The following is a 10760-nucleotide window of genomic DNA, read 5'->3' as shown; positions in this document are numbered from 1 at the left end:
TAGATAGATAGATAGATAGATAGATAGATAGATAGATAGATATGGGTAGGTAGGTAGGTGGGATGGATGGATGGGTAGCTAGGTAGGTATAGGTAGGTAGGTAGGTAGGTGGGATGGATGGATGGATGGATAGATAGATAGATAGATAGATAGATAGATAGATAGATAGATAGATAGATAGATAGATATGGGTAGGTAGGTAGGTAGGTAGGTGGGATGGATGGATGGATGGATAGTTAGATAGATAGACAGACAGACAGACAGACAGATAGATAGATATGGGTAGGAAGGTAGGTGGGATGGATTGATAGATGGATAGACAGACAGAGAGACAGACATGAATAGGTAAGTGGGATGGATGGATGGATGAATGGATAGATAGATCATCTATCTATCTATAGTCTAAATTTTACAGAATAAAAAAGGAGAATTGAAGAGAAGGAGAAGAAAACAGAAAACTCTTCTTTTGGTTTCAAGGGCCTGCTCTCCACCAGTGTCTACAACAACTCACCCCGCCCACACTTTTTTACATCATGGCAACCAAAACTGAATGCCGTATTCCAAGTGTGGCCTTCCCACGGCATTAAAACGTGGCATTAACCCTTCACCTGATCTTGACTCTCCCCCTCTGTTGATGCCGCCTAGGATTGCATTGACATAAATGAAGACATCAAGACAGTATCGTACATGGTTAATTGTAGAAAAAATGGCAAGAAATGCTCTCTCTGTCAAAACATAACTAGAGGATATATATTGTTTATGCTCAAATAGACCAATAGAGAAATACGAAACGATAACTCAGTGCAATTTTTGAAGGGGCAATTGAAGATATTGTTTACATGCTAAGAAAAAATGAATGTTTAAAAAAATGGAAAATAAATAACGGAAGCAAATCATTTGGCTGAAAGGGACCACCAAGTCATGATGTAAAATGGATTTATGTAAATGAGAGGACGTAACAAGGGAAGATCCGGCCAACGCTTTGTCTCTATAGTGTGGGTAAAGCTGAATTAAAAAAATAAAAATAAGGACTTTTGAGGATTGTGTTAACGTTGTTGTTGGTTGCTGCTGCGGCACATGGCTGTCTCACATTGAAGCGATGGTCCCCTTGGACTCCAAGATCCAAAAGATTTCCCAGTTTGCAGTGAATTTCAGCAATCCGCAGCACTAAAATGAAATGCGCAAGAATCTTCGATGAAGACGCTCATAATTTATTTGTAAGATTTTTTTTTTTTTTTTTAAATCCCACATCCTGATAACTCAAAGAAAGTTTTAACCTTCTTTTGTAAAAATCAGATCTAAGCACCTTTGGCAGTGGCGAGTTCCTAAATTGGTGCCCAGGTCTCTTCTTGCTGTCTCCCGCAAGTTTCTGCGCATGGGCAGAACAGTTTTCAGTCAACTGTGCATGTGTAGCAATGCGCAGCGGGCGCACGTGGGCGCAAAGCGAGCAGAATGTGCACAAAATGCCCTCTCAGCGAACTAGTTAGGAACCCACCACTGACCTTTGGGTGCCCCCCCAAAAATATTTCTATTTTCTTAGCACTAAAGGTGTTTCTTTGGCAAGGAATGTCACGGAAGAACGGCAGCGCAAAAATCTAGGCCAGGGTTTTTCATCCATGGGAGGAATCTTCAATTCCCAGAATTCCCCAGCCAGAAAAACTGGGGATTGAACTCTACACGGTTGAGAGGCCATGGTTGAGAAACGCTGATCTAGACCAACCCAGCTCTTCTGGACTGGGCAGGATTTAGATGAAAAGAGGCCCTAGGCTATTCCACTTATGAGGCCCTTTCACCTCCCATTTTTAAGTTTGTAAATTACACGAGAGACGATAAAATACATCATTACTGTGATATATATCAATATATATCAATATATATAGCTGGCCTCCCGACGGAGGGCGGCTCTGCTCTGCGGCAAAGGCAGCGAGGCCAGCCACCTCCCCTGCTGCGCTCAGCTGCCCGGCTCGGCCCCCTCGCCCTCACCTGCCTGGCCGCTGGTGGGCTCCGTGTCGACGGGGCGGCTACCGGGAGCAGCCGCGCCTCTCGCCCGACTGCCGGTGCTGGGAACGTGGGCGGGTTCCCCAACTGCCGCGGGGCTGGAACGATCTTAACCAATACGTTTTTATGTTTGTTTATTAGTCATATGCATATAATTTCTCCTTATTTTCAGTTCAGTGTTTTAGTGTTCACTGTTTTTAGAATAGTGTAATTTTAATTTTGCTAACAATTTGAATGTAGGCCCCTTTTGATCTTGAGGCCCTAGGCTGAAGCCTAGTTAGCCTATAGGAAAATCCGGCCCTGCTTCTGGAACATGCTTTTAGTCGCATGCATTGCAACAGCATCATCTCAATCTCAGTGCCAAATTGCTGGCGTTAAGTACAGGATAATTTCCAAATTTTAATCATTACGGGAAATCGAAATAGTTGATGTCTCCAGCTCTGTGTTGTGGTTACTGCCGGCACCCCTCCAATGAAGAGCAAGTGTTTCCCGATTCTCTCGCAAGAATGGCTTGCACCCCAAAACCTCACGGCAGAGAAGACTAGTCCTTTTTCCCCCTTTTCCTCCCCCCCGCAACCCAGGTCTCCATCTAAAGCAGGGATCAGCCACTTGCGGCTCTGGAGCTGCATGTGGCTCTTTCATCCCTCTGCTGCGGCTCCCTGTCGCCAGTTGTCTCCACAATTGATAGAGCTTTCAGTTAGGACAGGTAGAGGAAAAAGGGACGCAGTGCTAGGAGGAGACTCTATGGTGGGGGAACCGGACTTCCAGTCGGCTTCAGAATTTAACGCGGGGCTTCCGGTTGAGTGTTTACGGTTGCTGACCCCCGGTTTAAAGAGCGAGTCGGACATTCAGACACCGTGCAAAATGGATTTCGCATTCATGATTCCAGCGACTGGCAAAAAGGCAGACGGTCTTGTGTGCAAAGTTGTACCCTTCCTGCGTGGTTTTGCGCAACGGGCGATACCCGAAATCGGAGCCGGCTCCTGGGAGAATCGGCAGCTGGTTTCTCGCCCTGCAAGGGAAAAGAGGATGGGGAAATGGTTTTAGCGCTGTGAACGGTTGGGGCTGTGAAATTAAACCTGGAATGGGGGGGGGAAAAGGGATGGCAATTCCCTCTGATTCCCAAACGCGTTTGGAGGCCACCTTGATTTCTCTGGGAAAGTCCGCTTTTCAAATATCGTTGAATTGTTCCTGCCGTTGAGACGCTGAGTGCGCACAGCGTGTCTATTGTTTTGAGACAACCCAGGAGCAAAATACACAGAGGTTTGTATTTTAAGCAATGGTTTATATATAAGATCTATATATATACATATTTACACGTGTCAGGCAAATACTAAGCAAGCAAGCAAACTTCAACTCTACACGGAAAACTACAATGAAGATAGATACACAAGGAGAGAGAGAGAGAGAGACGTCCTCACATGGCCTCCCTTATATATACAGCTTCTTAAAGTGGCAGTAACCCTGCTGACTCATCCTCATGTTACCATCTTGGTTTACAGCCTTATAGCAGCTGGTCATTACCCTGACACTTAGTTTCCTCGGGACTAATCAGTTGTAAACTCTGAGGATGGTTGTGCTGCGCAGGTATCCCGCAACTTACAACCAGTCGCTTAGCAATGGTTCAAAGTTACAAAGTTACCCATGACCATTGTCACTTAGCAACTGAATAACAGAGTTGGAAGGGACCTTGAGGTCTTCTAGTCCAACCCCCTGCTCAAGCAGGAGACTCCCACAACTTCTGAAGGCAAGTGTCCCTCTGAAGAAGCTGAAGAAGCTTCTTGGAGGAGGAGCGAAATGTCTTCAACGAATAACATGAAAGTCCAGGTGTTGCCTCCTGAAAAAGACACCTTTGGGACAAGTGCCCCACTGGCTAATTGTTCTCATACATCTCCAGTTCCTTTCTTTTTCTTAATTGTGTTAGCCTGTCCATTTCTGCACATCCTAGCATCTTTTTAAACCACATTTTCATCTGTTGGAATCTCTTCACTTTTCTACTGCGGTGCAAATACGATTCTTGCTGCAGTCAAAACCTGCAAAACCAGATCTACATTCCCTTTGTTATACTTGTCTGGTAAAGTGCCCAACAAAAATTTCCCTGTTTTCAAGTTGTTTTGTCATTTTTTCCAGCCACGCATGTATTTTTTCCCAGTATTTTTTTCCCCTTTTTCGACACCTCCACCACGTATGATAGTATGAACCAGGTGTCTGGTGACATTTCCAGCCAGTCAGTTCTTAAATGGTTCTCTGACTGAGATTGTGAAGCTCTCCCTGGAACAGTGGTGGGTTCCGGGCGGTACGGCCCAATAGGACCGTACCAGTAGAAGCCGGGACCAGCAGCCACCATACCGGTACGGTGGCTCGTTTGGCCCGCCCGGCTTCCATAGCAGTTTATAACGCAATCAGCCAATTGTGCAAGCGTGCAGCGCATGCTCGACCTCCCCCAAGCTGGTGGGTGTCGCAGGCCGGTGGCTTGTGCATGCATGCGTATTGGCGTGCAGCGTATCGGTTGCGACGGGATCCGGAACCCACCACGGCCCTGGAACTGCCTGCCACTTGAGAAAAAACAGGAAGTGTGGGAGACCCTTAAAAAAACAGCTGGAGGTGACTGAAATCTCGTTTATCACGAGATTTAGGGATCCAATGAAATCCTGAATAATGGTGATCCGAGGTGGACCTTTTAAGAATAGATCTGTAAATAAGGTTCTTACACAGGGTTTTCTGGACTTCAGTCGGTCCTCAGGATCCGCAACAGCATGGCGTGGACCTCTTCATCCATGTAGCCCTGCATTGGAGAAAAATATCCACACACACACCCAAAAAAACGTAAGTTGTGCATCTCTAGCCTGCAAAGGGATTTCCCTTCAAAGCAAACCCCCATTGTTGAATTCCTTTGCCGGAAACAAATCTAATCGTGGTGGTCCTTGGCCTGCAACCATAATTGGGGGCCGTGGTGGTGCAGTGGTGAGGATGCAGTATTGCAGGTTAACTCACTGCCCACTGCCAGCGGTTTGAACCTGACTGGCTCAAGGTCACCTCATCCTTCCGTCCTTCCGAGGTGGGTGAAATGAGGACGCAGATTGTTGGGGGCAAATAGGCAGACTCTGTAAACGACTTAGAGGGGGCTGTAAAAGGACTGTGAAGCGGGGTATAAGTCTAAGTGCTATTCTATGCTATTCCATTCCATTCTATTCTCTCTTCTATTCTCTGTTTATTCTATTTTATATTCTATTCTCTATTCATTCTATTTTATTCTATAGAGAAAGGGGGGAAAGAGAGAGGGAAAGGGGGAGAGAGGGGGAGATAGATAGGAAGAGGAGAGAAAGAGAGAAAGAAAGGAGAGAGGAGGAAAAACAGGAGAAGGAGCGAGAGGGAAAGAGAGGGGGGAGAAAAGGTTGGCCGCCTTGAGAGAGAGGAAAGAGAAAGAGAAAAGACAGACAGAGAGAGAGGGGGGGAGAGAGAAAGGGGACAGAGAGAGAAGAAGAGAGGGGGGAGAGAAAGAGAAAAGACAGACAGAGAGAGAGGAGAAAGAGAGAAAGGGGACAGAGAGAGAAGAAGAGAGGGGGGAGAGAAAGAGAAAAGACAGAGAGAAAGAGAGAGAGAGGAGAAAGGGGACAGAGAGAAAAGAAGAGAGGGGGAGAGAAAGAGAAAAGACAGAGAGAGAGGGGGGAGAGAGAAAGACAGACAGAGAGAGGGGGGAAGAAAGAGAAAAGACAGAGAGAGAGAAGAGAAAGAGAAAAGACAGACAGACAGAGAGAGAGAGGAGAGAGAGAAAGAGAAAAGACAGACAGAGAGAGTGAGGGAGAGGAAGGGGACAGAGAGAAGAAGAGAGGGGGGAGAGTGAAAGAGAGAAGGAGATAGGAAGAGAGAGAAAAGGGGAGAGGGAGAAAGAGAAAGGGAGAGAGAAAGGGGGAGAAAAGGGGAGAGAGAGAAGAGCGGGAGAGAAGGAAAGAGGGAGAGAGAAAAGAAAGAGAGAGAAAAGAGGGAGAGGAAAGAGAGAAAGCTTCTGGAAGCTCCCACCTGTCTTACCTGAGCAGCATTGAGCAGGTGAGTCCTGTATATAGACACGATCTCTTGGTGGTTCTTTTGCGCAACCTGAAATAAACCAAGAGTAGGGCAGGAATGGAGACTTTGCGGTCTCCTTCCCCTGCCACGCCCACCGAGCCACGCCCACTGAGCCACACCACGCCCACCGAGCCACACCCACCGAGCCACACCACGCCCACCGAGCCACGCCTATAGGACCAGTAGTAAAAAAAAAATGACTTTCACCACCGTCTCACATACACACCCCAAGTCCTGCGCGACTCACCTCGTTCTGCAGGATCAGCCGTGTGCGTTCGCTCCGTAGGTTCAAGATTTCGCTCGAGAGCTTCTCCGTTTCCTTCAGCAACTTCTTGATCTGAGGGGAGACCGGACAGATGGTATGGGTAGTCCCCGACTTACGACCTCAAGGGAGCCCAACCTTTCTGCTGTTAAGCAAGTTTTCAGTCATGATGTGAGTCTTCCCCCATTTTGCAACCTTTCTTGCCACGGGTGTTAAGTGAATTGCTGCAGTCATTAAGTGAGGAACCTGGTTGCTAAACGAATCCAGGAAAAGGGAATCACGTGACCCCGGGACATTGCCAGTTGCTGCATGCCCGAATTTTGATCCGGTGTCAGTGGGAATGCCACCAAGGTTGTAAGCATGAAAAATGGTCAGAAGTCCATTGTAACTTTGAATGGTTGCTAAATGAATGTAATTTATGACCGGTCCTCACATTTATGACCATTGCAGCTTTCTCATGATCACATGGTCAAAATTTCGGACTCTTGTCAAATGGCATGTATTCATGATGGTCGTAGCATCCTGGAGTTGTGGGATCCCCATTTGCGACCTTCCCAGATCCTCCATGGAGGAAGTTGGGTTCACTTAATAACTACCTGGTTCGTTTAACAATTGCAATGATTCACCTAACAAGGGCAGGAAAAAAAAATTAGATGCGATTCGCTTAAACAACCGCTCGGCTTAACAACAGAAATTCTCGTCCCAGTTGTGCATGTAGTTCTAAAAGAAGACTTCTAATTGTTCACTCAAAAAGTTTACTCGTATAGGAACTTCAGCCAGTTTGACAACTTTCCATAAAAACTGACTTTTTTTTTCCTAACGGAAATCCCTCCCCTTCATGCAGGACAAGAAACAATGGATGGAAACCAATCAGGGAGAGAAGCAACCTGTGTCAGAATATTCATGGACTGGAATAGGATGTAGCCACAGGTCAGCCATTGGGGACTGGCTGGAAGAGGACACGGTAACAAGGTCAGCCAATGGATAGGCATGGCAACTGGGTCAGCCAATGGGAATTAATTGGTGACTGAGAGCCAGAAGGCTCAGAGCCTGGGCGTGGCTTAGCTATGTAGCTCTGAGTCTGTGCACGAGAACTGATCGAGTCTGCTGAGAATTGAAACTAAAACTAGAAAGCTGAACTGAAAGTGCTTCTCTCCTCTGCCGGTGTTTTTTGCCTGTCACTCTCCACCACGTTGGAAGAACCCGCTATTGGTATTGTACATTTACTCCTGGGTTATTATGTATATAGAGAAGTTAATGAATCCTGCTGAATCAGTTATCTGTGTGTGCTTTCTGGATTTGATTTTTCTGCAGCAAACGCTGACAATTAAGGACAAACTTCCTGACAGTGAAGACAATTAACCAGTGGAACAGCTTGCCACCAGTAGTTGTGGGTGCTTCACAGAGGTGGGTTCCTATCAGTTCGCACCTATTCGGTAGAACCGGTTCGTCAAATCTACCGAACCAGTTAGAAGAGGTTCCACCAGTGGACCTGGAAAGCAGGCCACACCTACAGAAGAGGTTCCAAAATTTTTTGAAACCCACCACTGAGCCACTCCCACTTGGTCACATGGCTGGCAAGCCACTCCCACCCGGTCACATGGCCAGCAAGCCACTCCCACAAAGGAGGCCACACCCACAGAGTAGGTTCCAAAATTTTTTGAAACCCACCACTGGTGCTTCATCACTGGAGGTTTTTAAGAAAAGATTGGGCAGCCACTTATCTGAAAGGGTCTAGGGTCTCCTGCTTGAGCAGGGGGTTGGACTAGAAGACCTCCAAGGTCCCTTCCAACTCTGTTAACTTCCACATATCGTCTTGTGCATGGGTTTAAGAGACCTGAAACAGCCACTTGTCATAGGGTCTCCTGCTTGTACAGGGGGCTGGACTAGAAGACCTCCAAGGTCCCTTCCAACTCTCTATGATTCTGTTAAAAGTCACCTCCCTCCACACAGAGACAGTTTGGATCTTACCTTGCCGTCTCTCTCCTGGCACATCTTGGCGATATCGTCCACCTTCTTGTTCAGCTTGTCCACCGTGCTCTCCAACTTCTGGGACTTCCCTCTCAGCTCTTCCACTTCCTCCTCGTGCTCCAGAGCTTCGGCCATGAGCTCTTGAGTCTTCCGCAGCTCGCGTTCCAGGGCGTCCTTGTGACGGGCAGATGCTCCATTGGCTTCCTCGTATTTCTCTCGGAGAGCCGCCAGCTCCTCCCCCAGGACCTGAGCCCTGGTGGACAGCATGCTGCAGATCTTCTCGTACTTGCCGAGGACCTGCTCCTCCTCGCCGCGCAGGTCGGCCATCTGGGCCAGGACTCGGTCCAGGAGCTGCATCAGGCTGGCCGCTTTGAGGCCTCCTTGGGTCACCTGAGATGCCACCAGCAGCTTCTTCATCTCCTGCAAGCCTTTCTCCAGTTCTACCATCTGTTCTCGGACCTTCCAGTTTTCTCCGATGACCTCGGAGGCCTCCAAGAAGATGTCTTGGCCGGTTTTGCCATCGTCGGGGCTCCTGGGGTCAAGCGGGAGGTTGCGGTCGACCTCCAAGGCCCGGTTCTCCTCCTCCATCTCGGAGACCAGCTGCAAGGCCTCATTCTGCTTCCTCACCACGTTGTCCAGCTTCCAGTGGAGCTCCTTCAAGATGCAGCTGTCCAGGTTGTCGCCAACGATGCCGCCGGCCTCTTGGCTCACCTTCTTGAGGAAGTTGTTCCTCACAAACGCCACCTCCTTCCTCTGCTCCTGCAGCTTCAGGCGCAGCTTGCCCGATTCCTCTTTCTCCAGCGAGAGCTCCTCGGACAAGACCTCCACCGCCCGTTTCAACTCGTCCACCAGGCGCTCGGTCTTCTCGACCCGAGGATAACCCTCGGAGGGGCCGTGTAACTTCTGGAGCTGTTCCTGGAGCTTCTCCCTTTCCCTGCTCAGCTGGGCCAACTCCTGGGCCAGGCCGCCGTTGCTCTGCTTGAGGTCCCACACCTCCTTCTCCAGATCGGAGCTTCTCCGGCATGGACGGGCCTTGTTTTCCACCCCCTCAGGTTTCGGCCTGAGCTTCACCTGCCCCACAAGACCATTATGGATCTGGGCCTTTTCTACCTCACTTTTCTGCAGCTCCTCCAGGGTCTCCGAGCGGGCCGGCGGGTGGCCATTCTTCTCTTCTTCAGGAAGACCGTTGCCGTTGACCAAGGTTTTGGAAGGAGGCTCCAAAATGGCTTCTTGGAGAGGACGGGCTTTGTCCAGGAGGGCAGAAGAGGCCTCTTCCAGCTTAGCCAGTGCCCCTTCCAGGCCGGTGACTACCTTCTTCCAGGCCGCGACGCATTTCTTGACTGCGCCAGACGGCACCGCTTGGAACTGCAACCTGCTGCGGACGGCCTCCTCGGCTTCCTTTTTCAGGTCTTCATTTTCAGCCAGCATGGCCACCATCTCCTCCCGGGCCTTGAACTGGGTCTCTTCCATCTCCTTAATGCACTGGGCCACCTTTGTCTGGGCAAGGCCGCTCTCGGGGGCCCCGGCCAGGTGTTTCCCCAGAAGCCCCCGCAGCTTTCGGTTCTCTTCGCCCAGCTGCTGCGTCCGAGCCTCCATCTCCTTGAGGGCCGCGTTCTGCGACTTCTTCTTGGCTTCAAAGACCCCGATGACGGCCCTCATGTTCTCCATGTGCCCCTCCATCTCCTCCACCCGCCGGGCCGCCGTGGCCTTCCCCTCAAGGGCTGCCTCCAGCTCGCTCTGCAGGCGCTTCAGCTCCTCCGCCTCTTCCTCGCCGGGCCACCGGGCCGTCCCCGGCTGGAGCTTAGCGGGACTGGTCACCCCTTGCGTTGAAGCTTTGGGCAGCTCCTTCTCTGCTTCCTGCTGCTTCTTCCTCTCCTTCAGCTCTTGGACCTGCTGGGCCAGAAGGTCCAGGCAGTGGTCCCCCTCCGTGAGATCCCGGCTCAGCAGCCGCCAGTCACGGCTACGTCCCTCCCGATCCGGCAGGAGCTGGCTGATCTCCTGTACTTGGTCCCAGACCTTCTCCTTCAAGAGCTGGCAGTCCTTGGAGAAGAGCTGGCAGTCTTTGGTCCTTTGGTCCAGCTCCAGTTCCAGCTGGATGACTTTCATCTTTTCCTCCCGGAATCTGCTCCGCCACTCCCGTAACTCGGACCCTTCCTCCGCCTCTTCTTCGTCGTCACTCTGGTCTCCTGCCTCGCTCTGGAAGGCCAGGCTACTCACGTCAGTGTCCTTCCCGCTCTCTGAGGGCACCTGAGGGAAAAGGGACAGAAACCACACCGTAATCCTCAATTTGCCTTAACTCAAGTGAGGTCCTAATACCACTCTGTAAAGCCTTAATAAGGCCACACTGGGAATCCTGCATCCAGTTTTGGTCCCCACACTATAAAAAAAGAGGTTGAGACTCTAGAAAGAGTGCAGAGAAGAGCAACCAGGATGATGAGGGGACTGGAGACTAAAACAGACGATG

General features: G+C 49.8%; 1 protein-coding gene across 1 annotated transcript in view; it reads right to left on the bottom strand.

Moving 5' to 3' along the window:
* Positions 1-2732: 2732 nt before the first annotated feature.
* The window catches only part of ANKRD35 (ankyrin repeat domain 35), a 57044-nt gene continuing 49016 nt past the window's right edge, over positions 2733-10760 (bottom strand). The window contains exons 10-14 of the mRNA XM_032234327.1: positions 8297-10543; positions 6311-6400; positions 6028-6093; positions 4710-4783; positions 2733-3010 (exon numbers count right to left, since the gene is read on the bottom strand). Of these exons, the coding sequence (XP_032090218.1) occupies positions 4727-4783; positions 6028-6093; positions 6311-6400; positions 8297-10543 (2460 nt within the window). The 3' untranslated portion in view covers positions 2733-3010; positions 4710-4726. The remainder of the gene's footprint in view (positions 3011-4709; positions 4784-6027; positions 6094-6310; positions 6401-8296; positions 10544-10760) is intronic.

The sequence above is a fragment of the Thamnophis elegans genome, chromosome 17 (assembly GCF_009769535.1).
Source record: "Thamnophis elegans isolate rThaEle1 chromosome 17, rThaEle1.pri, whole genome shotgun sequence".
NCBI classification, from domain to species: domain Eukaryota; kingdom Metazoa; phylum Chordata; class Lepidosauria; order Squamata; family Colubridae; genus Thamnophis; species Thamnophis elegans.
The sequence above is the reverse complement of the archived record's forward strand: the minus strand, read 5'-3'. Positions and strand labels throughout refer to the sequence as shown.